This window comes from Oryzias melastigma, linkage group LG7, assembly GCF_002922805.2.
Source record: "Oryzias melastigma strain HK-1 linkage group LG7, ASM292280v2, whole genome shotgun sequence".
Taxonomy (NCBI): domain Eukaryota; kingdom Metazoa; phylum Chordata; class Actinopteri; order Beloniformes; family Adrianichthyidae; genus Oryzias; species Oryzias melastigma.
Genome location: NC_050518.1, coordinates 13728499 through 13755299, shown reverse-complemented (window position 1 = coordinate 13755299; position 26801 = coordinate 13728499). Strand labels below are relative to the sequence as shown.

Below are 26801 nucleotides of genomic sequence, written 5' to 3'. Positions count from 1 at the left end.
ATGAAATGATAATGTTAATATTTAAATGACAGGTAATGTTTTTTCCCTGCAACATCAGAACACAAGAGAATAAAATGTGATATTTAAGAAAAAATCCTAAGAAAAAGCCCACCTTCAACCAGCTGTTGCTAGGATAGGCCCCAGCAGCCCTACAATCCCATTCAGATAATGGACAGATAGCATTCTAATTTAAGTTGTGCTGAAAGAACCGAACTTTAATTTGAATAAATGTGTGGTGACGAAGAAGAATTATCATATATTTAAAAAAAAATAGAAATCATGTCTAAAATCATGTTGCTTAAGGTCTATATAACAAAGGATCATCTCAACTCTTTTGATTTACTGAGAAACAACAGTTCAGAGTTTGTCCTAAACACCGGTCAAATAAAGGTACATACTGAGAGATCCCTCTACTGAATTTGCTCTGAATGCCACTTATGGGAAACTCCAACCAAACCTCAGAATTGTGTATTCCAGAGGTATTCCAAAGAGTGTTTCTGAAGAAACCTAAGAATAGCTCTGCATTGTCAGCAGTTGTTGAAAGTGGGCGGAGCTTGGGGAGTTGTGCAAACAAACATGAGGGAAATTTCAACAGGTGTGACCACCTGGAGGGTCACGGTCAGACCTGCAAAGTGAGGAAATTATTCTATGATGAATATGATTTTTGGTTATACTTTCATGCATATATATTTTTTTAATTTTTACAGAAAAATCTTAAGTTAAAGGGGACCTAATTTCTTGTGGGGAAAAAAATCCTTATTTTTCTGACTTCCAAATACTTTGGAAGTATAATATGTATAATATAATATGTATATAGTATAATATGTATAATATAATATATTATAATCTTTGGATTACTAAACAAATGAACCACTAGGTGGTGCTAGAACACGGTCCAAAAGGACAAAAAGCATGCCAGGATAAAGGAGAACAATTTTTAAAATAGATGTTTCTTTGTTTTGACTTTAAACTCAACCTTATCTTTGATGAAGGTTTATCTGACCTGAAACCGTATTCTAGAGTCTTTATTACTATCTACGCTACTACAGTTCCTTTAAGATCGAGCAGAGTACTACAGGATCTGAAAGGTGAGTTTTTTCCTCATCAGTCCTCTCACTTCCCACCTGCTTACTTCTCCCCTGAGCGTACGGCGACTGGAGACACACAGCGGCATCAGCCAATGGTGGATTCCCTCGGCGGTACATCATGACTGGATCTCCAGGGGAGGTTGCCACTCTACAGCAAACATTACACCCTTTTACAAAGTATTGCCAGACTTCCCCAAGCAGTGCGATCAAAATAAACGCTGATAACCTTATTTGCTGCCTTTATATCAGGGGTCTGCAACCTTCAACACTTAAAGAGCCATTTGGGTCCCTTTTTCATGGACCAAAACCCAGCAGGAGCCACAAAGGCTCACGTCATCCTTTGGAGAAATAAGACACAGATTTGTGTTTAGGTCAATGTTACCATTATTATAAATACAAACAAACTTTTCTTGCATGAACAAAGCATATATAAAACATAAATATAGATAAAAATATACTAGTTTTTTTCAAAAAATGGTTCACATAATTTCCTTTCCTCAATGCTGCCAGTGTAGCAGCAGGTAGTGTAACGTCAGCAGTGATTAAAAAATAACATTTATTTAACATTTTGTGGTAGATCTCTGCCAAAAATACATAAAATCCAACTCAAAGAATAAATCAGAGCTATTTAAATGGCCCTCACTGTATTTCTCGACCCATAAGTCATACTTAGATATTGTTCAAAAAGAGAAAATCTGTTTTATAATCTGGTACCCCTTTATTTTAGTTGTTCTTTCTGGCCTCCAATAGATTTTCCGTGGTGAACAACAATCTAATTTAGCTCAATTTATGTTATATACATATATGTTATTCAACTGTTTGTTACTTTAATACTTAAGTACTTTTTACCAGTTAAAACCTTGTTTTTCTTTAACCAGAGAGCCACAATGAAGAGGTGAAAGAGCCACATGTGGCTCTGGAGCTGCAGGTTGCAGACCCCTGCTTTAAGATGAAGATACCACAGTTTTATGCTTAGGACATCTGTCAGCATTATTGTGAGGATTCAAAACAAAAATGAGCAGAAACCACTTTTAAAACTTTTACTTTTTGCTTAAATGTGCAGATTTCCATTATTCACACTCGCTGTCAGACAGACTTTGGATTAAAACAAAAAGAGAACCCCAATAAAGACAAAAAGAATCCCAAAAATTCCCAAGTTTACTCCATAACCGTTTAAGACGATGCAAAAATCAACTACTGTGCAACTAGATCGACTACTTCCAACGGCTTTGTGGCGACCACAAGTGAAGGAGGTGAAACTGCGCAGGCTCTCAAGTCCATGCTTTGTTTCGTCTTAAGGCAGGGGAGCTTTCAAAAGTCCTCAGGTATGTCCTGATAAGAAGGCAACGCCCTGAGCTTCCTTCAGGGTCTCCTCTGTGTCTCAGGTAGCTGTGTGTGCATTTCTTTACAGCCTAAACCAAAAACCTTTCAGATATGCCTTCAAAACAGGATGTAACTTTAGGATGAGCCTCCCTCCAACATGTGAACATCCATCTGCTAGCCGTGTAAGTAATCTCCCTCCTTCTCGTGCTTTTGAGCAAGGCCTTCCATATGATTGCAGAGAGTTGTGCTTGATTTCAGGAGAATGAAGCGGGACGGTCCGAGTCTTCAAAAGACGGGCAGTTTGGTGGAAGTCAGAGTGTAGGTGTTGATGTCCTCGGGGTGGGAGGCTCTGTGCAAGGACGGTTCCGAGGCACTGCGGTTGATCTTCGGGAGGGCGTGCTGCAGCAGCTCGATGGAGGACAGGATCTGAAAGAGACGGAGAAGGGAACGACAGGAGTGGAACAAATACTCCGCCGGCTCGGAGTCTAGAGTTTCAGAGAGCGGCTGTCACCTGCGGGAAGAGAGGCCTCTCGTCCTTGGACTTCTTGATGCAGTCGGCCACCAACCTTTTCATGGCTTTGGGGCAGTTCTTGTAGAGCTTGCTGAGGTCTGGGGACAGACAGCCTCTTCCTACCATAAAAATGATCTGCAAGGTGGAAGTCAAAGAGGATTTTTTGGTGAACAACTTGCAATTTTTTTTCCCTTTTGCATAATTTTGCCAGGGGTGCAACTTACATGGGACCGGCCCATATACAACAGACGCAAGAGGTTTATAAACACGGACTGAAGGGTCTAACAGTGGCCTGTAAAAGTCTAGTGTAGCCTGTAAAAGGCTAGAGCAGCCTGTGGAAGGCTAGTATAGCCTGCAGAAGACAAGCATAGCTTGTAAAAGGCTAGCATAGCCTGTAAAGGGCTAGCGTAGCTTGTAAAAGGCTACCATTGCCTGTAGAAGGCTAGTGTAGCCTGTAAAGGGCTAGCATAGCCTGTAACTGGCTAGCGTAGCCTGTAAAAGGCTAGCATAGCCTGTAACTGGCTAGCGTAGCCTGTAAAAGTCTAGACTAGCCTGTACAGGGCTAGCATAGTCTGTAGAAGACAAGCATAGCTTGTAAAAGGCTAGTGTGGCCTGTACCGTTATATCAATATAACTCATTGATTTTGTCTTGAATTTTATATTGGAGTATTGCAGGACAGCAAGTCATCAAACTGGGCTACATAGACACAAAAGTACCGTTGAAAGCGCCACTGATCAGATGCAGCTCCTGCAGTAGATGATGAAGATCAAAGTAAAAAAAAAAAAACGTAATAGGTCATGGAGACACGTTTACCGATGCTTTTGTAGAACTCTTCACAAAAAAATAGACCTGATCTCTCAATGTCATCCGTGTCTTAAGCGTGCTGTAAATTAAATATACAGTCAGTTGGTGCTTTTATGTAGAGATAAGGCTAAAAACGGCGTTAGCTTCTCCCACACGCAGCAGAAGAGTCAAGCTTATGAACACATTTTTGGACAAGCATTGAATTTGAGACTCGTCAAAAGAGGTAGATTTGTTGTACATCTATAAATAGACAGCAGATGCAAATGTGATGTGTGGATTGTGTTCATTATGACAGATCAGCATCACATTATTCCTTAAATTGCCACTTATACTCCGGAGTGACTTGTATGTTTTTTCTTCTTTATCATGCACTTTTTTGCCCCTCCGACTTGCCCTATATGACAATCAGTACTAAATAAAAGTGATGGCCCTTGAAAGAGCTGACCAGCTGAGGTCAGAGTCAAACTGCAGCGGGACAGACGAGCCTGAGTCAGCAGTCTGCCCTGCAAGAACTTTCTAAATACGCCCAGTGAGTCTAAGGTGACAGACATTTAAAACACTGGAGCTATTGTGAAGGCACAAGTGCACGATGCTGCAGAGGCGAGATGAAAGGAGCGCTCTATGCGCCTGCCAGAACCGCTAGTGACAAGTTACAGTATTGAGGGGACAGAGTGGATTAAAGACTTGGTTCAGAACTGTTCTAGAGCTTTGTGGTTTAAAGACAAAAGAAACAAACGCACTACAGACGCACAAATGCAGTCACATTCACATACCCCGATTCTTACATAGGGTTGAGTTACAGCATCTAAAATTAGCGCAGAGGCTCTATGGTGTCCAGCCCTGCTGGGTGAGAGGGTTTGGGCAACTTCCAGAGCCCTTTTTTCATCGAGCGCCACGCCGTCTTCTCACCACCCTCTGATCCACGCTCACGCTTGAACCCGGACAAGAACTTCTGCTTGGACAAATGTCTGCGCAGTGACAGTCACTTCAAGCACAATGAGAGAATCTGTGGAGTCGTGCTGGTGATACGACTCCATACGGCCCAGACTCACCCAGACTCGGCCTTCAGTGGCCCCCAAGAACATCGAGTTTGAGAACCCTGCTTTAAAGTGTTGCATATCTTTAAAACTGAATTGTAATAATGTTTGATGTCCATCTTTGTTGTACAACCTTTTGTGATTATATTACACAATAATTCCAGAAATAATCTGCAAGTGTACAAAAAAAACTCAATTCCAAGTGCTAACTTTTGTCATTTTTAACAGCAAAAATTGAGTTAAAACTGTTTATGTTTTACAACAACAAAAAAAGATAAAACATGTAGAGACAAAATAAAACTGTATTAATCTATAAAAAAAGCAGACGAGGTCAAAACAATGTCAAAATTTGGCTAAAATATTTGGTGAAGCTCCTCCGAACTATATGCAAAGTTCTAAAGATTAATTTAAATTATGCATCATAACTGTTCTTATGTTTAGTCTTCACCCCAAAAATATGTCAAAGTTTGATAAAAACTGCACTAGCGGATGGTTGGTTTGGGAAAATATAGATTTGCAAACTCATCTGTGAGTTCAGATTCTACTGAGGGCGGATTCTTTCTATACATTTGGTATATTATTACAATATTTTGGAAGAAATGCAGCAAATCTATTGAAATGCTGCAAAAAAGCATAAAAAATTGCAAAAGAAAAAGAATATGGGAGTGTATGATGCCAAGTGAGTCACTAACACATCCTTCACAATAAAAGTTTTCTCTGCATCATCCCACAAAGCTGCAGCTTCATTCAAAAACATGCAGCCTTATATAAACAGAGGTGCAGTTCTGATGCTCAAAACTCACATGTGAGAAAGCTAAAATACTCTAGTTTCCATTCACTTTTTTACTATTTGTGTGGTAGAAGCATTCCAACTAAAAGTGCACCCACAAACACGCCCATCACTGCAGAGGGAATTTCTGCTTTGCGTCTGTTACCGGCCGGCCGTGTGAGTCACTTCTGTTTTTCCAACTTCCCCCCTCTGTTCTCCGTCAACAATACAACTCAACATGAATGTTTCACATCGTTTGAACCAAAACCAGGGCTTTGAGGCTTTCATGAAAAGCTTCCACCTCTGAGTCGGGATGCACCCAAAACCCCACTCCTCTAACGCCTCGATGCAGCTTCTCAAACGCAAAAACTTTTTCAGAGAAACTTTTCATGGTAGCAAGCTTGACTGAGATTGTGGTCAGCTTGTATTCAGATAAGTCCTGAATGAACCATAAATTGTGTTTATGATATTATCATGTTTTAAACACAAAGTGGAAGAAGTCAAGTCACTTTATCTCCCTTTTAAAGACCCACTCTGATCGTCTGCATACCAGTTTGTTTATGATAAAAGTGTCATGATATTGTTGTGCTAAACGTATTTTAATTAATTAATTTATTACATTATACCTGGCTTAGTTTAAGGAAACTATTTATTTTGTTATTGTTACTTGCTTATGAGCAAAAAAAAAAAATCTGAATTTTTTAAAATTTTGTTACATAGCATGGGTCTGCAACCTGCGGTTCTGGAGCTGCACGTGGCTCTTTAGTTAAAATAAAATGTTCATCAATAAATCAATTTATTGTCAGTAAGCATAACCAGAATTTAATTAGCTAAATTATAATCCACTGGATTATAAAGCTGATTTTCTATTATGAAGAAATTCAAGGATTTAGTGTGCCTCCTACTGCATTTACTGCATTGACATGATCCTATGGTGTAGGATGTCTTTTATTTTGAAAGGAAGGCATGCAAAGTTCTATCAAAAGTTATAAACTTTTTCATATTTTTTTAAAAAAGATATTCTCTTTTCATGTTTACGTTTTCTTTAAACAAAAAAAAAAACACAATAGTTTAAGAGCATTTAAATGTATTATGTTAGTAGCAAAAACATAAATATAAATCAGAATCTTATTTTTTTAAAGGGTGAGAGAAGAGTTTGTAGCTCCTACTGGGTTTTGGTTGGTGAGGAATCGACCCGAATGGCTCTTTAAGTGTTGAAGGTTGCAGACCCGTTATGTAAAAATCATATAATGAACCGAAACAAGACTGTGACCTAAAAATTGAGGTTTGAAACGAATCTTTGCGAAACTGAACTGTTGCATCTCTACTATACGTAGTTACCATTCCAACATTTCCAAAAGGTAACACTGCACATTCACTGCTGAAATGCTTCACTATTTTTAAATGTACTGCATGACTTTACCTGATCTCTGTTTGCGATCTGTGAGTACGGGAGCTCTCCTGTCATGAGCTCAAAGAGAACAATTCCATAGGAATATACGTCAGACTGGAAACTGTAGGGGTTATTATCCTCCATCCGGATAACCTCTGGAGCCTGTCAGTCGCAGCAAAAGACAGAAAAAGGATTTATAATGAGCATCCACCAAAAGGAACTCAAATTCAACATTTTGAAGGAGTTACTAACCATCCAAAGAATGGATCCGGAAGGTTGCTCCACCTGATGTGAGCCGCTCCATCTGGCCTTCACTGTTGCAAGACCAAAGTCCCCAATTTTCACTGTTAGTCCTTCATGTAAGAAGATGTCTGCAAATTTGTCAAGGATTTAAACCTAAAAATTCATGCAGAATTTCACTCAACCAGGATGTTTAAGAGGAAAGGATACTGTTAGACTTCATGTCCCGGTGAATGATGTTCTTAGCATGAAGATAGCTGCAACAAAAATGAAATATTAGACGGTTTTCCTTTGAAAACATGAAAAGAGATCTTTTTGTTTGTTTGTTTTGTGACTCACTCCATGCCCTGAGCTGTCTGTCTGGCTATATCTATAAGCTGGATCATCTTGAAGTTAGTCTCCAGGACGTGAATGTGTTTGTAGAGGCTGCTGCCCTCGCACCACTGGGTCACGATGGCCAGGTTGTCCTTCGTCATGTAGCCCATGAACAAAAGGATGTTGACGTGTCGCGTCTTCCTGCATCCATAAACAAAGAGAAGGGAAATACCAAAATGCAAATATATTTTTTCTGTATGGATTTCATGCAGTTGGAAAAAAAAAAGCTACCTCAGGACTGCCACTTCATTTCTGAATGCCTGGAACTGCTCCGGTGTGGGGTCAGTCACCTTTAAAATCTTTACTGCTACATCGCCTGCAAACAAGAGCATTAACCCTTTAATACCAGACATCTGGTGTTTATGTTCTTTGATTTATTGTAACTTTTCAACTGTCAGCACGATCAACGTCATTCCAGTAGATTTTGAAGGAGATTGCGCCGCTTTTCTCCTTCAAAATCTACTGGAATGACGGTAATCGTGTTAACGGTTGAAAGATTCCAGTATGTTAAAGTCCCCCAATGACAATTTTATTTTATTTTATAAAAAAACAGTGGTGTTTTAATTATGTTTATGACATTTTTAACCAAAATCCCACAATCTAAATGTCTTAAAAAGCAATTTTTCATGCTGATCTGAAGCCTCCATTTCCAATATCTCCTCCAAGGGGGCGTGGCTTTTGGAGCTCCGCCTCTGTTTGATTATGATACAGTAGCTCTGTGTCTCACTGGCGTACATTTTCACCGCCGGATGTCGGCTCAGGTGTTAAAGGGTTAATAAGTATGTTTTTCGGATGGGAGCTCACATCTTCTTTCTGAAAAACGTATGAATCGAATGCTGATTGAAGTGTAAGATGAGCGTCTCTCACACCGTGCCATTTTCCTTTGTACACAGTTCCAAAGGAGCCTGAACCGATGCGTGAGTGCAGGTACACCTCGCTGGCTTCAATCTCCCAGTAGTAGCTGGAGTCGCGCTTGTCTCGAGGCCTCTGCACGGACAAAAAAAAAATCAATTCAATCAGGTGACACACTTTTAAAGAGGACGTGATTGTATTTTCCATCCTTGTTTGCATGACTTACAATCTTATTTTTCTCCTGAGTGTTGAAGGATGGAGCCCTCTCCCTCTGAGCAGGCGTGGGGGTCTTGGATTGTGAATGGGACCAGCCTGTGGGGCTCTGGTTAGGTGAACTCCCCGCTGCACGAACACAGGAAGAGTTGCTCACAGGTGTTGCTCAACTAGTTTTTTCTTACATGTACCCAACGGTTGCTATGATAACATGGCAAAACAAAAAGAAATTATTCATTTTGAGATTTATAGTCCAGCGGATAAAGATTACCTGAAGTTATTGATGCTTTTTATGGTTTTAATGCATTGTATTCAGATATTAAATGACTCAACAAGTTCCTGTTTAAGAGGCTGTGACAGGAAGTAGTGCGCAAAAGATACTACTGGAAGCAGCATCAAAGCTCATCCTTGCAAAATTACAAAAATGAACAGAAACGTTCTTGTGCTCTAGATCAGGGTTCTGCAAACTTTTATACTAAAAGAACCATTTGGACCTGTTTCTCACTGATCAAAACCAAGCCGGAGCCACAAAGTCGTAATTCACTCTTTTGAAGTGTTGTTACTTTTCACATAAATATTTTTTTAACATAAAACCAGGAATTCAGAAAGAAAAAACAAATTGTTTTGACAGAAGGCTGAATCCCTTCCTTTCAAAATAAAAGACTTCCTTTTCCACATAGGATCGTCCCACCCACCCAATGGCATTTTTTTCTGGTTGTTTCTTTTTGGGTAGGCTGTCATGCTTTTCCCTACTTACTACTGCAGTTTACCTGGTTTTGCTTCGTGTTAAAAGAGAAATAGTATGTAAAAACTATACAAATGTATTTTCTTTGCGACTCCCTTTTGTGTAAAGTCCTCTATCGTTTTTTCCTTCAGCCAGAGAGCCACTATGGACAGGTAAAAGAGCCACATGAGAACCTGGAGCCTCAGGTTGCAGACTCCTGCTCTAGAGCCTCGAGAAAGTGACTTTTCTGTAGGTTTTTAGATTAAATGTAGCAAATGAAAAGACCAAACCGGGTCACACAAGTGCTGCACCAACTGACTGAGAAATGTGTAATATAGGAAGAGTGACGCAGCAGAATTCGTACTTACCCGAGTCATGGTCTCGCATTGCATCCTAGAGAAAAGAAAAGCCACAAAAACGTTGAATTAGGATTACTGATTTCATTCAAAGCTGAGATGACGACAACCCACACCATGCTCCCATGTGTGTTTTTTAACGCCGTAACGCTCGGTGAAGGCATGCCAGTCAGACACTCGGGCCCTCTAACCTTTTCTGGACTCTCAGATGAGGCCTCCACAAAAGTCTGGGGGAGGTGCACAATACCTACTTTCCTCTTCAGCCAGAATCTGTGGCACCAGGAGCTGGCAGAGGTATTCAGGCAGTCTAGCTACTCCCCAGAAAGGGACAGGCCAGAAAGGAGACAGAATGGAGAGGGAAGTGAGGGAGGAAGAAGATGCTAACTGACGGCACACATTATTTAGCCTATAGTGCTGCTATCCTCAACCTAAAGGAGCCACATTTATTCGTTGGAGGCGGGATGTCAGCTCTGAGGAGGATAGGAGACCAACCAAGAAAAATGTAGGAATACTTGGGATGCCTAAGATGTAGGCAGACGGGAATACAGGGATATTTCAGGAGCTGCAGGACCAGCAGAGGGGCCCACGTGGTGTGGAGTTACCTCGATCATGCTGCTGTCTACAGGCAGAGTGGTGCTGCCCATGTGGACGTTGGGTGTAGAAGTGGAGCGCTGCCTCTGGGAGAGACCTCCGCCCGGGGGCGTGTAGGGCTCTGTGTCACTGAAGGCGTGGGAGGTGGAGAATCGGTGGGCGGAGCTGTGGAGGAACAAACTTCTTATAGTAACTACAACATAGGAGGCCTCAAAAACTTTCAAGCGACCTCCTTTTGCTACCATTTTCTATTTAGGTTGAGGTGTAAAAAAAAAAAAAAACTCCCCAAATTAAAAAGTCAGTAACGGTCCCATCAGGATCCTTTTTTTTGTTCGGTTGAGATTGCAGAAGCATTTAGAGATCCGGGTTAACTGATCGGGCCAAAACCTGTCAGACAACACCATCACTTCGTCTAAAATTACTCGACCGCGGCCATTGAGACAATGAAAACCAACGGCATGCATCCGTTCTGCTTGTTGCAAACTGTCCCGCTTTTGAGGATCCCGAGAATAGAATACATGTGATACTTTGTGGCTGCTAATCTGGGGGCTCAAATAGCTTTGATTTTCTTTTTTATTTGCTTCTTTTCACACCCGGTTGGATAAACCGGTGGTTTGACGTAGCGGGAAAAATCCTTAAAATTAAGATTTAATCAATTTAAAGCACATGTGTCAAAGTCAAGTCCAGCCCATTTTAATTTATTGTTATTAATGGCCTGATGTTTTCTTGAGCTCATTTGTAACTTGTATAATTTTGACCAAAAATATATTTTTATGGAGAGTAAAAAAATTAAAGTTATTTAAGGTTTAAGTTGATTTATTATGGAATAATATTCCTGACTTTTTTTTTAAATCATACTTATGTTAAAAACTTACATTTTTAACTTTTAAAAAGTGGAGTTTTAGTCTGTTCAATACATTTTTTTTTATTTTGGCCCCCTGTGCGATTGGGTTTGACACCCCTGATTTAAAGTATCAACAAAACATTTGCGAACAACAAACCTCACCTTGGAAATCGAGTTAAGGAGTCCCTGACACGCCGGGACGTTGGCGGCGGCAGGGACGGACCACTGCCCTCCCCCGGCGTCGGACACAACCTGAAGGCACAAAACCACCCAAACAAAATGATGACAATCCAGAGCACCAACATGTGCCTCACTAAATACGGATGTTGAACCCACAGAGAAAATACTGGAGTTTTTATAACTCTATACTGCTTATAGTCTGGTTTCAAAAACGTATTAATCGGACAAAAATAACAAAAAACGAACTTCTACATTCAGTAAACAAACATGCAAATGATTGCAAAAAAGTGTGACACTAGTAGACATGAATTTCCTCTTTTGTCTTGGTGACATTTCTACTTCTCACGCGACTACAATGACAATAATGTCATAATCTCTACCTTTACCAGCTATGTTTGCAATAACCTCCTAAATACTTACAGGAGTTGCCTAATATTGCTCCAGTCCACACACATTGTGGGCACTTTGGTGCTACAATGCTCGTGGAATTTGTAGCCGCAGGTTTGGCAGCGGAATCCGTTCAAGAGAAACTTCTGGCAAATGTCACAGAATGCTAGCTTGAGATATGTTTTACGAACCTGAAAATGACAGCAACAAAAACAATAGATATAGTCTTGATGTCTGGAATACTACAAAAAGTTTGTCCAAGATACTCAGAGCACGTACAAAGTTATGAGTCGTCAAGGGAACGTGATCTAAAACCTCCACCAGCAGCTCTTCTCCGATCAGAGAGGTCGAGTCGGTGTTCCAGTCCATCCTTAATTTCTTGCTAGTAAAAAAAAAAAAAAAGAGAAGCAACAAATAAACAGAACCTCTTAAAAATCTGTGTGTCTGATCTTTAAAGTCTCACTCTAACCATCTTTTTGATTTATTCTTCAAGCGTTTCTTTTAATTATGATTTTGCCGTTTCCAGCCAAAACATTTTTAAAGTAATTTTTATTATATTTGTCCTCCATCGTCAGAAAAATGCCTCAAGAATATGTTAAAAAACACCATCAGAGTGGGTCTTTAAACATCTTACTATAAAACACTTGTAGTCCAAAACTCACTTGGTCTGTCCTGGATGTAGCCTGAAGACGGCGCAGCACTGAGGCTGCAGGCCTCGCACCTTCAGCGCTTTGATGAGGCAGTTGAAAAGAGTCATACCCGGTCGTACGTTTACCTGCCACACAACGAGAATTAGTTGCGACACCGTTTCTGAAGTCGTCGTAAGAGAAATCCGGATGAACTTCCGTGTCAGTGAACTCACCACAGTGCGCTGCTGGTTGGGGAGGTAGACGCGGATTGTGCTGCTGGCCTTGGAGTCTGGTGTCCTGCTGTCGTCCGAGGAGCGCCGCTGGCAGGGAAAAGCCTGCACCATGGTGGGGGAGAGGCAGGGGCCCTCGAATGCCGAGTCCTTCATTCCAAAGCCGTTGCTCAGGGTCCTCCAGGCCCCCTGAAGGTGCTCCATTAGTAAGGCGAGCTGTCAGGACAGTCTGGAAATAAAAAGAGAAATAGTATGTCAGGTTAGTTTTTTTCTTAAAGTAAATCAGAAGTTGGGGCAGAGTGGTGCTGCCCATGTGGACGTTGGGTTTTGTTGTGCTATTTTGGATTAGACCTGCAAAATAAATTGAAAATGTATTGTTATCGCGATATCAGCCAGTGATAAACTACATTAGATGTTTACAAAGTTGCTAAAACAGTCTCCTGGTAGCTTGAGGCATTTAACAAATAAATACAGCCTTTTTGCCCATGTGATCAATCGGGATGGACCCCTATTGATCACATCGTTGACTAATTGAGTGAAGCCCTCTTATGCTATGTAGACGTGGGGTATTACTTAGGTTAAGATGTATTAGTTGTTTTGCTTTTTGTTCATGTATCGCAAGTCATATCATGATCGCAATATTGATCAATAACATCGTACATCGCATGTTTTTGATCCAATTTGACAATTTTTTTCTAGCTTTACAGCAACATTAGTCTTTTAATTAGGGAAACATTTTATTTTGACTTTAAAAAAAAAAGGAGGAATTCGGGTAATCTCTAAATATAATCCCACCAAGTATGCCCTCTCCAGATTAGACCATTAGGACCCTTTCAGAGGGGCTGTTTTAAAAGTAAGAACATTTATTTTCTGGCTAATTTAACCCTCTAATTGACCCTTTGTGACAATTTTGACCTGACCACAATATAAGGTTTAACACAAAATCTGAATTAAATGTATCAATTCCACACCACAGAAAATATATATATATATTTTTTTTTAAGTACAACTATTGTATTTTTAATCTTCGACCTGAAATAGACGAATGGACATGACATAACAATCAAGATTTGTGTGCCATAAAAACACACACACATAATAAGCAAAGCTAAAAATAACTGAAGCGTCCACAGTTTTGGTTGGACGGGTCCATCACAACCAAAACCGTCTGCTTTGTTTCCAGTGCAAACTGTTCCCCTGTGTTGTATGTATAAACACACACATATAAAGGTACTGTTGTTCCTCTTTGGCACTCACGTTATCCCTGTTTACTTTCACCCTTCCTCCCCCCCAAAATACCCCTTTTCCAGTTACCTCTGCTATGTTTTACCCCAAAACGTGCCGACTCCAAGGGTATTATTTACTGTAAGTAGTGGCTAGCTGTCACGGCAGCCATGATGTGTCAATTATGCAGAAAAAGTTCTCTTTTTTTAACTGTACTGTAGGAATTGTGTCCAAAACAAGAACTTTTAACCATCCACAAGACAATATTTAACTGTAGGGATGAAAAAAATAAACTAATAATTGATTTTTATAGGCGGCAACACCACTCAAACTCCAGCAAAAACAATCAACTCGAAACCCTGAGTCTAAAGAGTGTGGATAAAAAACATATCTGCAGGTTAGCATTATATGATGACGTCAGTGAACGCCTTTAAGGTAGCAAAAAGATCTAAATTACACACACAAAAAATGACTAACACGTAAACTCTCACAGTGGATAACGGTGAGGTTGAATGAGGCCTTATAGTTCCTGTTATAACAGCTAAAGTCTGCAGGCCCTCAGAGTCGAACCGTTTCGTCAAAAGTCCAAAGCTCTCCTACTCCGTTTCGCTTCAACAGTCCATTTCTGTGCCCGCGTGCGCTCCGTGGAAGCAGATTAAGTCCTCGCGCGAGCTAGCAAAACACAAGCAAGACGTGCTACAAGCCGTAGCCAGTACGTGCTCACCAAGAGAAGTTCAAAAAGTTGGGCTCCGCCATAACTTCAGGAAAAAGTGGCGTCGGTGACATCATCAGGATTTTTTTTTTTTTTTGCAACGCATTCAAAGAAAAGATGGAGAGAACGTCATGAGGACGGCTGAAACGGGGGGAGACATGAATCCGCCGGTTCGGTTGTGTCGAATAATCCTGCGTCCGGAGAATGTTGCATTCATGTAAAGGTCACAGGCGGGTCTCTTTCACGGAAAACTTTCCTTCTTCCTCGTCTCCCGGTGGTTGTAAATGCGGAAAAAATGTCGCAAAAATAAAGTCAGACTTTTTTAAAAATTCACTTTTAAAGTCAAAGTCTCATTAATGTCTACTAATGTTCCATAATAAACATTATTTAGGAGATTTGGTGGGGCGTCCGTCCGACGCCACGGATTGAAACAAGACCTTGCAGTCAAAACAAGACCTGCAAGCATCACTCACCCTGAAGGAGCAGCCGAAGTCCTCCCACTTCGGCTTTTTTCGTAAATAATTGAAAAGATTCAATTTTTGTTCATAATATAGACGTTTGAAAGTCATATTTTGCGCCGGAGTTCGTCCATCTTTTTCCACCAATACGATTTTGTTTTGCCTATTTTGTTTGAAACGTACATTTATGTTTACTTACGTTAGCAAAGCGTTTTTTGAAAACAGCTAATGGACTTAAACCGGAGGTCTGCATTGGTTTTTGACGCTCATGGCTAATAAGTATTTCATTACATTCCCAAGCGTGCCACCTGGTGGCGCAGATGGGGTACTGCAACATGAAAATGTTTGAATCTGAGCTATTAGTGACAGATTTGGTTTAAAAAGCAATATGTGAAAACATGTTACATAAATACTTACAATAACGAACTTGCGATTTAGTTTAAAAAAATAATTGTTCCAATTTGTAAACATAATATTAATGCCCATTCATTCTTAAAGTTGTATCACAGTGAAAGCATACCCTGTTAATCTCACCATGTGTTCAGCATCTCTTGGCCTGAAAGGGTCCTCCGAGGCCCCCTTTTCCCAGATGGCTCCTCTGTCCTCTAAAGCAAGCTGGACTTGACAACCCTCAGACAATGAAACAGCCTTATGATCATAACAGTCAGTGACTGAACGGTGGATGTTTCCATAAGCAGCTCTCTGCACAGTCTCTCCAAGACAAGAAACTATGACTTTATTCTAGTTTCCGCAATAAACAGTTTCCTTCTTTCATCATCTGTAACTTTACATTTCACTCTTCTTCTCTGATAGCAGGATTTTCTAACACAACCTCAGAAGTAACAGAAATCCCAAACAGTGTTCCATCCAGTGAGGATGAGGGCAGGGCTTTGTCATGGTGCTGGCTTTTAAGGTGTTCCATCCCACATGCAGAACCACTACTCTGTCTCAGTTGTGCCAGATAAAATCCATAATTTAATATGATCCAGATTTAAAGATTACAAGTTATTATAGTTTTTGGATAGTAGCTTATAAAGGTTAGATACCAAATAAGTCAAACTGAAAGCTTTCCATCCAATTCCACCTTAAGAGTGGTGAAAGCATCTCTTCCACTTATTGATCTAGGAGAGCACTCAGAACAGTTAGCTGAGATGTTTGCAGCTCATATGAATTGTGTACCTTTCAATCCTCCATCAAATGTAAATTGAAGACTGCAAATATTAATGCTTGTGCTGTTAAAAAAAAATTACATCAGTTTAGTCTAATTTGATCCCTTATTTTATCAAGTTTCCTTCCAGTAATCAGCTTCAAGACCTTTCAAAAATTGAATTTTTAGTAACGTTATTTATTTAAATTTTGCTAACTTTAAATAAAAATCTGTGTAATAAAGCAATAATTTACAATATATTAAAATCAGAGTTAATTAGTTAGTCTCTTTTAAATTTCTCATGCATTTTATTTTATTAGATTGTTCTAAAAATGATAATTTTTATTAGAAACTTAAAATAATAATTATTGTTTTCATGTAGCCACTAAAATTTACATATGCAATTTCAAAAATTAATATTATTTGTTTAAGAGAAAATCAGACGAAGCTCTTAAACTGAAGTAAATTTTAAACTGTCAAAAAAATGTAGCTAAAGGATATATAATTTATTTTGCACATTTATGAAAAAGTTTCTTATAGAAAAAGCACAAATTACAGATTAAGAACACAGTATAAATATGCAAATATATTTAAAATAATTATCTGGGGGTTGACAATTTAAAATGAGTAATTTAATTATTTACAAAAAGGATTTTAGAAGGTTTTTCATTATTTTTTTAGTTTCGTTTGAGCTATTTTATTTTCAACTTAATTCTTGAAGTGCTGCCAGGTTTGTTGTTATTTCTTCCAACCATAAGGGCGATACTCGTCACTCCCAGATGTTTTGGATGTTTGCAACTAAGTGAAAAAAATACGACTATTTAGGGGAGGAAGCAAAAATATGGACCCTTCCATCTCCACTATTAGCCTATTTGGAGGGGCGGTGTCCAGGCTTCCTCCTCTCTCATTGGTTGCTTGGCGAGCGCGTAGCCAATCAGAGCGCGAGTTTTTACTGGATACTGTGAATGACAATTCAGGAACTCCTGCCTGCACCGCATGCAGCGCAGAGGAGGAGGCGTAAACAGTGACATAGCTAGGTAGCCATAAAGGTAAGCAATAAAACGGCTTTGCGATATTGTAATCGTTAGCTGTTGTGGGTCTTTTTACTTTGCAACATCTGTATTTGTGAATTTAAACTTCAACCAGAGTGGAGGTTTGATTAGGTTCTGCGAATACGGTCTGGTTTCAATTTGTTTGCTCTCACTAACTCTGCATCGGCTTCGTAGTCCGGCCTGCTAACGTTAGCTCATCACAACGACTTTGGTGAGTGCGCCCTGGCGGGAAATTTTGTTTATCCAGAATATTGAGTCCGATAGTCGCGAAAAAACATCTAGCGCGAGCAAATATCGACAATCACCCCGGATCGACATCCATGTACTGGACAGCGATGATTGATCGTCGACTGAACCGCGTTTCTTGGTCATGAGGTGGTTAGCTCGCGTGCGCTAGCAAGCAACACTCCTGTCTCGCGAGTGCGCAGAAAAATCAACGTGACTAGGCCGACGTTCATGCAGCCTCAACCCCTGGCATTTCTGTATTTGAGAGCGCCTAAAAGCTTCACAGCCACATTATTTATGTTGGGAACTTTACACTTAAACCCCAACGGGGTATTTAAACGAAATAAAACGTCGCATCGCTTGAAAAAACCCTCCATTTTGGTTGAATTTGAAGGCGTTAAATCAAAACACGATGCGGCGTGCTGGCCCTTGGACATAAAGTTACCCACGGCATGGTCATCCTCTGGCCTCTAATGGCGTTTGGCTTAAAATAAAACCAGCTATATCTCAAGTTGGGTTTTGTATTTCTTCCTTTTTTAAGTGTAGCTTTAAAAATAACATAACTCATGCTTATAAAGTATTGTACAACTTTCATATCATAGGTTTAATCTGGTTAAATGGTTTTTCACCAAGCTAAAAAGTACTTTTAAGGTACATTTGCTTAGGGTCTAATATATTTTTCCATTTTATTTATTATAAATTTATTGCTAACTTGAGTTTAAAAGCTACATAATTGATTAACCAGAGCCCTTCTTGACTTCATGTCTTCAGCAGACAGAAGTTTGACCTATGGCAGTCACAACATGATCCCACTGAGGAAGTCTTGTAAGTTAGTGTAGCTGGTCATAGTAGTTCATTTAAAGACATCTATTAAATGTTAAAAAAATAAGAACAAAAAAAGACCCCCACTGTAGAGTAGACCCTCCCATTTAGTCAATTAGTTGGTGTGATTTGTTTAAATTTAAAATGTGTTTAGTAAAGCTTCCACTCTGTATATTTAATTAAAAAATACAGAAATTAAACGAAAAAGTTGCATGTTACGTATGCTAAGATCATGTTAAAATCTCCCACGAGTATGCTAAATTTTCAGGAAAAGAACACATTTTTCTTGATTATGTTTCTCACTACATATATTTATTTTAGGTTTGTGTCTGTTTAGGTTATGGAGATGAGCAGCAACAGCGAGTGCTTTGGTTGCGGACGCCCTGGGCACTGGGTCAAGCACTGTCCCAACGCCAGTGGGACGCGTGGACGTGGCAGGGGCCGGGGACGAGGCAAGGGTATTACACATTACTATGACTACAGCTAGAGTAGAACAGAGCTTTTCAATGCACCTCACACATCTCTTTCTTCTATTTTAGAGCAGTAATTTGTTTAATAAGCGTAGTGAAGTTGTTGCAGATGGAAAACAAAATGGGGAAAAAAAGTAACGTAATGTGTTTTTTTTGTCTTTTCAGAGCTGTTCTGTTATCGGTGTGGCGACCAGGGACACATGGCCAGGGATTGTGACCAAACTGAGGATGGTGTGCATCTTTTTTAATCATCTATTTATTGAAATGTTAAGACCGGAGCATCATATTTGTGAATTTCGGACCGATCCGTTAATGCTAACAACGGTTTTGAACTGATTTTCTTGTGTTTGTCAGCGTGCTACAACTGCCACAGGAGTGGTCACATTTCCAGGGATTGCAAGGAGCCCAAGAAGGAGAGGGAGCAGCTGTGCTACACCTGTGGCAAAGCTGGCCACATGGCGCGTGACTGCGATCATGCCAACGAGCAGAAGTGCTACTCCTGCGGCGGGTTCGGTCACATCCAGAAGCTATGTGATAAGGTGAAATGCTACAGGTGAGCGTCGCAGTTTCCCGTCTTTTTAAAATGAGCATGTTTTTTTTTCTTTCTTTTTTTTGCCCCGTTGTCATCTTGCGATGTTTTCTTGCTTCTGTTGTAGGTGTGGTGAGATCGGTCACGTCGCAGTGCATTGCAGTAAAGCCAGCGAGACTAACTGCTACAATTGTGGAAAGGCAGGCCACCTGGCAAAAGAGTGCACCATCGAAGCGACCGCATAAGCAGTGCCCTCTGTTGCCCCTCCTTTATTTTTCGGATTGATGGTTGGTTGTATTATTTTCTCTGAATCCTCTTCACTGGCCAAAGGTTGGCTAACAGAGGCTAGTCCCAGGCCAGTGAGCCTCTAGACATGTAATACAAAGAAAGGGGTGAAAAATATCTTTCTGCATTCAATACAAAATAAAATGTTTTAGTTTGGTAGCGGTGTTATGTATAATGCTTTGTTGAAGAACCCCCCCTTTCCAAGCCACTGGTGATCAGCGATGAACAAGTGGGACTAAACACACGGGAATCTATAGGACCTCTGAGCTTGTGGATGAGCATCTCAGTCAAATGAGATGGAAGACGGGTGTAAATGGAAACCAAACTTCCATGTGTGGTTTATTTTGGGTTGTTTTAGTGGAATATGAGTTGGCCAAGAGAGTACGACATGGAAACAGTTCATAACATGATGCATTTCAGCCCCTACAAGCAGCTACAAGTGGGCGATAACAAATTTACATGTTATATTACTAAGATATAAAAAAAAATGAATTTTTTTTCAAGGTATAAAAAGAAACACGCTCTTTTATAGAAATCTGTTTACAATTTAAATATCACTCAGTAGTCCAAGGTAGACTTTCTCCTTTAAAATTGCTTTTTTTTTGTTTGTTTTTCATACCTTGGCGTAACATTTGAGCATCAACAGTTGTCAGAACTGCAGAATTTGGAGTTATTTGGGAACGAAACAATGTTTTCACGGAAAATCAAAATGTTATTTTTGTACAATATCACTTAGACTACTGTATAAATACCATTTGCTTGTACTCAGTTTTTAAGTCGGAAGGAAAGTGCAACTGAAGTCCTAGAAAATAGAAATGTAATTTTAAACTATCAATAAAGCTGGAGGAGCACGGGGTGGAGCTGTGTCTGGTGATTTTTTTCCCCACAGAAACTTATGTCAAACGTTATATTTTTACATTTATGAAAAGTGAAACTATATTTTTGGGTCAAAGTTGGATTAGGATTCAATGTTCGCTTCATTGTTGCAACATTTAGGCCTAGTTTTCTAATTAATGCTATAACGGTGTCTAGTAGTTTTATTTACTATATGTGAAGAGGTACTTTTGAGGGGAGACATTTGTTTTTTTCACATGAAGAAGGTGTCGAAATAAAAACAAAATGTACAAAAAAATTAGTTGGAGCTTCTCTTTAAACTGGAACAAGCCAGTTCCGTGCCCTATTTCGCGACTTCACATCTTCAAAAAAAGTCTTCCGAAGACGTATAACCCCTCAAAAATATGACTTTAAAACAGCGGAGGTCCATTTTCGACGCCGTTTCTGGCGGAAAGATTCGGTGAAACGGTGAGTCGCCGGCGCGTGCTGGTCTGTTCTGGACGGCGCTAAACTCCGCATCGTCGTCTAAAATGGCAGCGGGGGTTGCAGTGCAGCTGCGGCCCGAGCTCCCCGCACATCTCCTTCCGCCATGGAGATGCAGCAAAAGAGACCCTCCTCCACCTCCTCATGTGACGTCACCGGAGCTGGTCCAGTCACGTTACAGCTGAGAAATAATTTAAGGAAAAACAAGCCGAGCAGCTCAGCCACCGTGGCCGGTGCGAGCCGGCTCGTACTGCATGCGGGTGTCTGTTTATTTTTTTCGTTTTTTATTTAAAACCATCGCTTTGATTTAACTTTTTGTTTTAGCCCCGTGATAAGCAAAGGAGATGAGGGGACTCCTACCGTGTTACCGGGGCCTGCGTACTCTGAGTAACCGTCCAGCCGCTGGAAAAGCGGGGCTTGTGGGTTCTCAGTGCGGGCTTAGCGGAACTCATTCTTATACCAAGGTACGGTTCTTAGCTGTTGCTTCGGCTTGGCTCAGACTAACAGCACCGCGGAGAGGGGCGGCTCTTTTGTGTGGTCGTGTCAGATGTTTGTTTTGTTCGCCGTTACTGAAGGGAAGAAGAAGAAAAAAACGCTTCCACCCAACTTTTGTTGATGCACCGGGAGGGCAGTAGATGTAGATTGCTGTGTTATCCCCCTCATTGACAAACAGCTGTGGGGTTGTTTTTTTGTCATACCTCACTGTCTATAAAAGAACCAGCAACCCATTTAAAAGACTCGTAGGATTAGAGATGTCGTAACAAACTGTTCTGTTCTTGATGAAGAACAGAACAGTTTGTCACAATGATGACAGCGTCTCCATACACTCTAGTGCTGTGTCACCCTCTGTTATGATCATTGACTTTTATGATACAGGACACCCTGATGGATCTGCTTTTTGGCACTTATCAGAAAGTTATAGACTATTGTCATATAAAATGATCTACACTTATTTACCAGTTATTATTTTGCTAGTATTGGGTTGGATCCCCTTTTGCCTCCAGACCTGCCTTAATCCATGGTGGCATAGATTCAGATACTAGAATATTCCTCAGAGACTCAGAGACTTGACCATATCGACATGATAGCATCACGCATCCATGATGCCAATCACTAGTTCCACCACATCCCTAAAGTGCTCTATTGGGTTGAGATCTGGTGAATGTGGTGAAGCTGGAATCAACTGAGACTAGTTTCTTGAACATGACAATGTCCTAGAAACTAGTCCAAGTTGATTCCAGCTTTTGTGTGTCATCGTGCTGGAAGTAGCCATCAAAAGATGGACATAGTCAGCAACAATACTCAAGTAGGTTGTGGTGTTGTAATCATTCTTAATTGGTATTAGGGGGCCAATTGTGTGCCGAGAAAATATTTCCCATACCACTACACCACCACCAGCCTATACCGTTGATGGTATGATGGATCAATGGTTTCTAGTTGTTGATGCCAAATTCTGATCCCACCATCCGAATGTTGCAGAAATGTAGACTTATCAGACCAAGGAAAAGTTTTTCAGTCTTCAGTTGTCCAATTTTAGTGAGTCTGTGTGGATTGTAGTCTCAGTTTCCCATTAGCTGGCAGGAGTGGTACTCTGTGTGTTCTTCTACTGCTGTAGCTCGTCTGCCTCAAGGTTGGACGTGTTCAGAGATGCTCTTCTGCATACCTCGACTGTAACGAGTGATTAATTAAGTTGTTATTACTTATCATCTGGAACCGGTCTTCCCATTCTCTTTTGACACAAAAAAGGCATTTCTGTCCAAAGAACTGCAGCTCATTGGATGTTTTCTCATTTTCTGACCATTCTCTGTAAACTTTATAGATGGTTGCAGGTGAAAATCCCAGTAGCTGAGCAGTTTTCTGAAATACAGCCAATCTGGCACTTAGAACCATGGCACCTTCAAAGTCACTTAAATCACCTTTCTCTATCTATTCTTATGCTGGGTTTATAAACAAAGTTTATAATTGCTCAACTCGTTCCATTCTTGTCCTTCTGCAGCCACAGCCAAGGTTTGGCCTGTTGTTTGACATCGATGGCGTGCTTGTTCGGGGAAGGATGCCAATCCCTGCGGCCAAGAAGACGTTTGAGAAGTTGGTCAACTCTCAGGGACAGTTTGTGGTGCCAGTAGTTTTTGTCACAAACGCAGGGAACTGCCTCCGACAAACTAAAGCTGACCAGCTCTCTCACATCCTGGGAGTGCCTGTAAGTGGTAGTGATCTCATACCCACAGAAGTTGAGCATCAACAGGAAAATATCTCAGATTAAATAAGCTGTACGGGGTAGATTGCATTTTTTTCTCTCAAAATCAATAAATGCAAGATAGCCATAAAAATAGTACCCACCATTTCTAAGAACGGACTAAATATATATAAAAGTCTTACAACCTTACTTTGGCTAGACATATCCTATAACAGGGGTAGGGAACCCTGGTCCTCAAGAGGCACCTTCCTGCATGTTTTCCAATCTACCATGCACTGGCATGTTCTTATTGGTAGGACACACCTGAACCAGCTAATTGTTTGAGTCCCTACTCATGACTGATTACCTGGTTCAGGTGTGTCCAGCCAAAAAGAACATGCCAGTGCATGGTAGATTGGAAAACATGCAGGAAGGTGGCTCTCGAGGACCAGGGTTCCCTACCCTTGTCCTATAAGCTAAAAAGTTTGACAAACATTATTTTGATTTCATCACCAATTATCAAGCACGGTAGTGGGGTGATAATGATACAGGCCTTTCATGTAGATACATATCTTACAAGAGTTAGACTGAAGATTGTCCTCAGAAAAATATTTTAATAATTTGGGATTGACTTACTTGGATGAGCAGCCCTGTCTGCCAAAAGGTTTGTCAAATGTTCTAATCCCAGACTTTGTTGACATTACATTCTTAGATAAGGGGACCGTACCCCACTTTTCCCCTTTATTGTCAAAGTGGTGCCTGCTAATTCCTATATTTTGAGTAAATATTTAAGTAAGAAATTCTCTGTGTTGTTGCTAGATTTAGACCATTTAATCGACCAAACTGCTCAGGATAGAAGGGTCAAAGTTCAGGCCTTTCACTGGCTGACGTGTTTTAGCATTTAAAAGTACCCCCACACACACCCCACCCCTCAAAAAAAATCAATAAACTGAAGCCACACAAAGAAGAGTTGTCTGAAACTCCTCCCGTTAAGGGTCACCAAGGGATTACATCATCGAGTAATAAAAGATTACCCAGAACAGCTCTGTTGGAGATTAATACTGCAAGTAATGTCAAACAGTGAAGGCTTTGTTGGCCGAATTTAAAGACATCATGAAACGTCTGCAATTGTTTCAAATTTTGTTTAGATAGCTTTTATTTTCATTTTTTTTTTCAATCTAGTCTCATCAGTTCCCCTTCATTCTTTGAATTTTCAGATTAATCAAGAGCAAGTCGTCATGTCCCACAGTCCTTTGAGAATGCTGAAAAAGTTCCACGACAAATGTGTTTTGGTGTCCGGACAGGGCCCCGTCCTGGATATTGCTACAAAGTAATTCCAGAGTGTTCTTTTTCTGTTGCTTTCTAAGTTTTTAACCTTTTGATTTCTCCTCTAAAAAACGTCTTCATGGTCCATTCTCAGTGTTGGCTTTAAGAATGTAATCAGCATCGACATGCTGAGGGAGTCGTACCCACTGCTGGACATGGTGGATCACAACAGGAGACCCAAACTTCCGGTAAGACTTCACTGTCTGATGCTATCGTTGGATGATATTCACATTTTGTGTTCCTGTCATGTTAATTTCACATATCTCTTTTCAGACCAACTCTGTAATCAATCTTCCTAAAGTTGAAGGTGAGAAATTGCTTCTCTAATGTTTTATCCATTAACTGTGTAGGTGAACTGGACAGAGCCATAGAAAATGGCCTCCAAATAAATTAAGCCGATTTAGTCGCCATGTTTTTGTGATATGGATGCAGTCATGTTGGAGCCACAAGTTGTCTGTTTGGTTGGTCAAATGTTTTGAAGGTTTCTTTCTATAGAAGTCAATGGAATTTTGGCTTCTTTGGCCGAATCCAAATTCTTCCCTTTTCCCTCATTTAGCCTTCCAAACAGAGAGTTTTGAAAAATAGTGTCTCATAATTCAGATGTCACTTTCAGTTGATGACATTTTCAATAATCGCTGGTCTGTTAGCTTTAGCGCGGAGCTAACAGCACTCAAATATATAGAGAACAACAGCGGTTTTATAACTTTAAAAGGTCATGATACAACAAAAAGTCATTACTGACATTTAAATATAAACTTGAGTGGTTCAGAGCGCATCCATGTGAAGAAAAGCGTTTCTCAGCGCTATGCTGTTTACCCTAGTGACGGAGGACTTGGAGGGTGAAATAATATAAAAAAATATCCCGGACACACTTGCACTAAAAATGACCCTTCAAATGAAGGGGAGAAGGGACGAATTTGGACTGGGCCTTGGAATCAGCTTCCTGTTCGAACCCCCCCAGGAGGGAGGGGTCACTCAGTCCTGTTCTCATGTACAGTCAATGGTCTTTCCCAATGGGATATTTGTTGACGATCCCGTCATGTCTGCCGCTCTCACATGCAGCTGTAGTTTTGTTTGGGGAGCCTATTCGATGGGAAACCAACCTGCAGCTGATCATTGACGTCCTGTTGACTCACGGTAACCCCAGTGGCGTACACCAATCCCAAGTGATGCCCCACCTCCCCCTTCTGGCCTGTAACATGGACCTCATGTGGATGGCTGAGGCTAATTCTCCACGGTGAGCTTTTAGGAACCACTTTTCTCAGATTCAGGAATGAAAAAGTCTCAGCTTCAACCGTCTCTCGTCTTTTGTTAGGTTTGGCCATGGAACCTTTCTTGTTTGCCTGGAGAACATCTTTAAGAAGATAACAGGGAGGGAGCTGAAGTACGAGGCTCTCATGGGAAAGCCCAGTGAACTGACCTACCACTTCGCTGAGTCCCTCATCAGAAGCCAAGCCTTGGAGAGGCAATGGAAACTTCCCATCACTACTCTTTATGCTATAGGGTGAGACACCAGGTTGTATTGTACATGGGCAGCCAAGTGACCGCAGTGGTGTAGCAGAAGGGAATCAATCAAATAAAAAACGACATTCATATTAATAAAAAGTTTGAAGAAAATTAGCTTTTTTTTAGAGGAAAAACAGGAATTAAAAATTTGCCTCTGTCAGCATTTTGTTAGTAAATAATGCACAAGTCAACATTTTGAACCAGCTTTTGGTTCCACCTGCTGCTGTCATCACTTTCAGGATGCGTCTCTGCAGATTGAAGTCCTTCTCTTTTTCTATTTTCATTGTGCTGTATTTAGGCAAGAAATAATAATAATAATAAATCTGTCGTTTTCTTGGACATAGTTTCTGCAGAGCAGCAGTAGTTCATCAGAAATTTGCCTCTGGTATGCTAGTGGGATAGTTGGTGCGGAGCAATCCCTCCCCCACTTCCCGTCATCTGTCTGTTTACTCACTCCCCCGCTAGCTTACAGCCCCTCACACCCCCAACCAACCTAACATCACCGGTGCAGTAAAAACGGCGACCAATATAGGAGCTATCCAGCTGTACAGTTTTGAGGCAGATTCCAGCTCAGTCCAGAAAAAACAAAGACACATACGGATCTATTTATCTGGAAGTAGATGTATAAGAATAAAGTGGAGCAGGGAGCTTGTAGCCCACCTAGTGTATTTTCTACATAACAAATATGATCTATTTCAAAGGACATTTGCTCGTTTGTTCCTTATTCACAACGGTTTGAATAAAGAAAACTAAGAAACCAAATTTAAGCTGAATTTTCCTAATGTATGTCGCGAGAAAAATGCTACAAGAACATGTTAAAATTTTCATCAGTCTTTAAGCTTTTCTATAAACATTTGTTTCGCGGTGGTACTTCAAAGGAATACTCACGAACAGCAACACACACCCCTTAAGACTTAAACGTTGGGGGAGGGAGAATCATGTTTTTGGTTAAGGTCTCTTCCATCTTGTATAAAGTCAAAAGACGTGAAATGACACAACAATTTG

General features: G+C 40.5%; 3 protein-coding genes across 16 annotated transcripts in view; 2 read left to right on the top strand and 1 right to left on the bottom strand.

Annotated features, from left to right (window-relative positions):
- Window positions 1-2114: 2114 nt before the first annotated feature.
- On the bottom strand, window positions 2115-15593 carry raf1a (Raf-1 proto-oncogene, serine/threonine kinase a). 8 transcript variants are annotated; one of them, XM_024293640.2, is made up of 18 exons: window positions 15476-15593; window positions 12551-12776; window positions 12351-12463; window positions 11968-12070; window positions 11722-11879; window positions 11284-11373; window positions 10289-10442; window positions 9878-9997; window positions 9699-9723; window positions 8620-8735; window positions 8411-8528; window positions 7773-7857; window positions 7506-7682; window positions 7377-7423; window positions 7179-7297; window positions 6957-7088; window positions 2923-3057; window positions 2115-2837 (listed from the first exon to the last, which is right to left on the bottom strand). In XM_024293640.2, the coding sequence occupies exons 2-18, from the start codon at window positions 12749-12751 to the stop codon at window positions 2697-2699; spliced, it is 2034 nt and encodes a 677-aa protein (XP_024149408.1). In that variant the 5' UTR covers window positions 12752-12776; window positions 15476-15593; the 3' UTR covers window positions 2115-2696. The 8 variants fall into 8 exon arrangements, with proteins under 8 accessions (XP_024149408.1, XP_024149407.1, XP_024149405.1 ...); XM_024293639.2 differs by lacking the exon at window positions 15476-15593 and adding an exon at window positions 15141-15240; XM_024293637.2 differs by lacking the exon at window positions 15476-15593 and adding an exon at window positions 14957-15103.
- A 1389-nt stretch (window positions 15594-16982) lies between these two features.
- cnbpa (CCHC-type zinc finger, nucleic acid binding protein a) lies at window positions 16983-20331 on the top strand. Of its 7 annotated transcripts, none has more exons than XM_024292469.2 (5): window positions 16983-17137; window positions 18509-18639; window positions 18823-18888; window positions 19012-19210; window positions 19314-20331. In XM_024292469.2, exons 2-5 carry the CDS (start codon window positions 18528-18530, stop codon window positions 19429-19431), a joined length of 495 nt encoding a protein of 164 aa, XP_024148237.1. In that variant the 5' UTR covers window positions 16983-17137; window positions 18509-18527; the 3' UTR covers window positions 19432-20331. The 7 variants fall into 7 exon arrangements, with proteins under 7 accessions (XP_024148237.1, XP_024148233.1, XP_024148238.1 ...); XM_024292465.2 differs by having other exon boundaries at window positions 18509-18645; XM_024292470.2 differs by having other exon boundaries at window positions 16988-17137; window positions 18525-18639.
- A 519-nt stretch (window positions 20332-20850) lies between these two features.
- The window catches only part of zgc:77375 (uncharacterized protein LOC402927 homolog), a 7444-nt gene continuing 1493 nt past the window's right edge, over window positions 20851-26801 (top strand). The window contains exons 1-7 of the mRNA XM_024292462.2: window positions 20851-21252; window positions 22785-22988; window positions 24182-24294; window positions 24385-24478; window positions 24564-24597; window positions 25353-25527; window positions 25606-25794. Coding sequence (XP_024148230.1) covers window positions 21133-21252; window positions 22785-22988; window positions 24182-24294; window positions 24385-24478; window positions 24564-24597; window positions 25353-25527; window positions 25606-25794 — 929 coding nt within the window. The 5' untranslated portion in view covers window positions 20851-21132. The remainder of the gene's footprint in view (window positions 21253-22784; window positions 22989-24181; window positions 24295-24384; window positions 24479-24563; window positions 24598-25352; window positions 25528-25605; window positions 25795-26801) is intronic.

Bases quoted from the DNA above. Each gene is read 5' to 3' on its own strand.
- raf1a (XM_024293640.2), bottom strand. From the start codon at position 12,751: ATGGAGCACCTTCAGGGGGCCTGGAGGACCCTGAGCAACGGCTTTGGA. The intron at 7,858-8,410 runs GTGTGAGAGACG...TCTTGTTTGCAG, and splicing joins GTACAAAGGAAAATGGCACG to GCGATGTAGCAGTAAAGATT. The intron at 7,089-7,178 runs GTTAGTAACTCC...TGCGACTGACAG, and splicing joins CCGGATCCATTCTTTGGATG to GCTCCAGAGGTTATCCGGAT.
- cnbpa (XM_024292465.2), top strand. From the start codon at position 18,528: ATGGAGATGAGCAGCAACAGCGAGTGCTTTGGTTGCGGACGCCCTGGG. The intron at 18,646-18,822 runs GTATTACACATT...TTGTCTTTTCAG, and splicing joins GGGCCGGGGACGAGGCAAGG to AGCTGTTCTGTTATCGGTGT. The intron at 18,889-19,011 runs GTGTGCATCTTT...TGTGTTTGTCAG, and splicing joins TTGTGACCAAACTGAGGATG to CGTGCTACAACTGCCACAGG.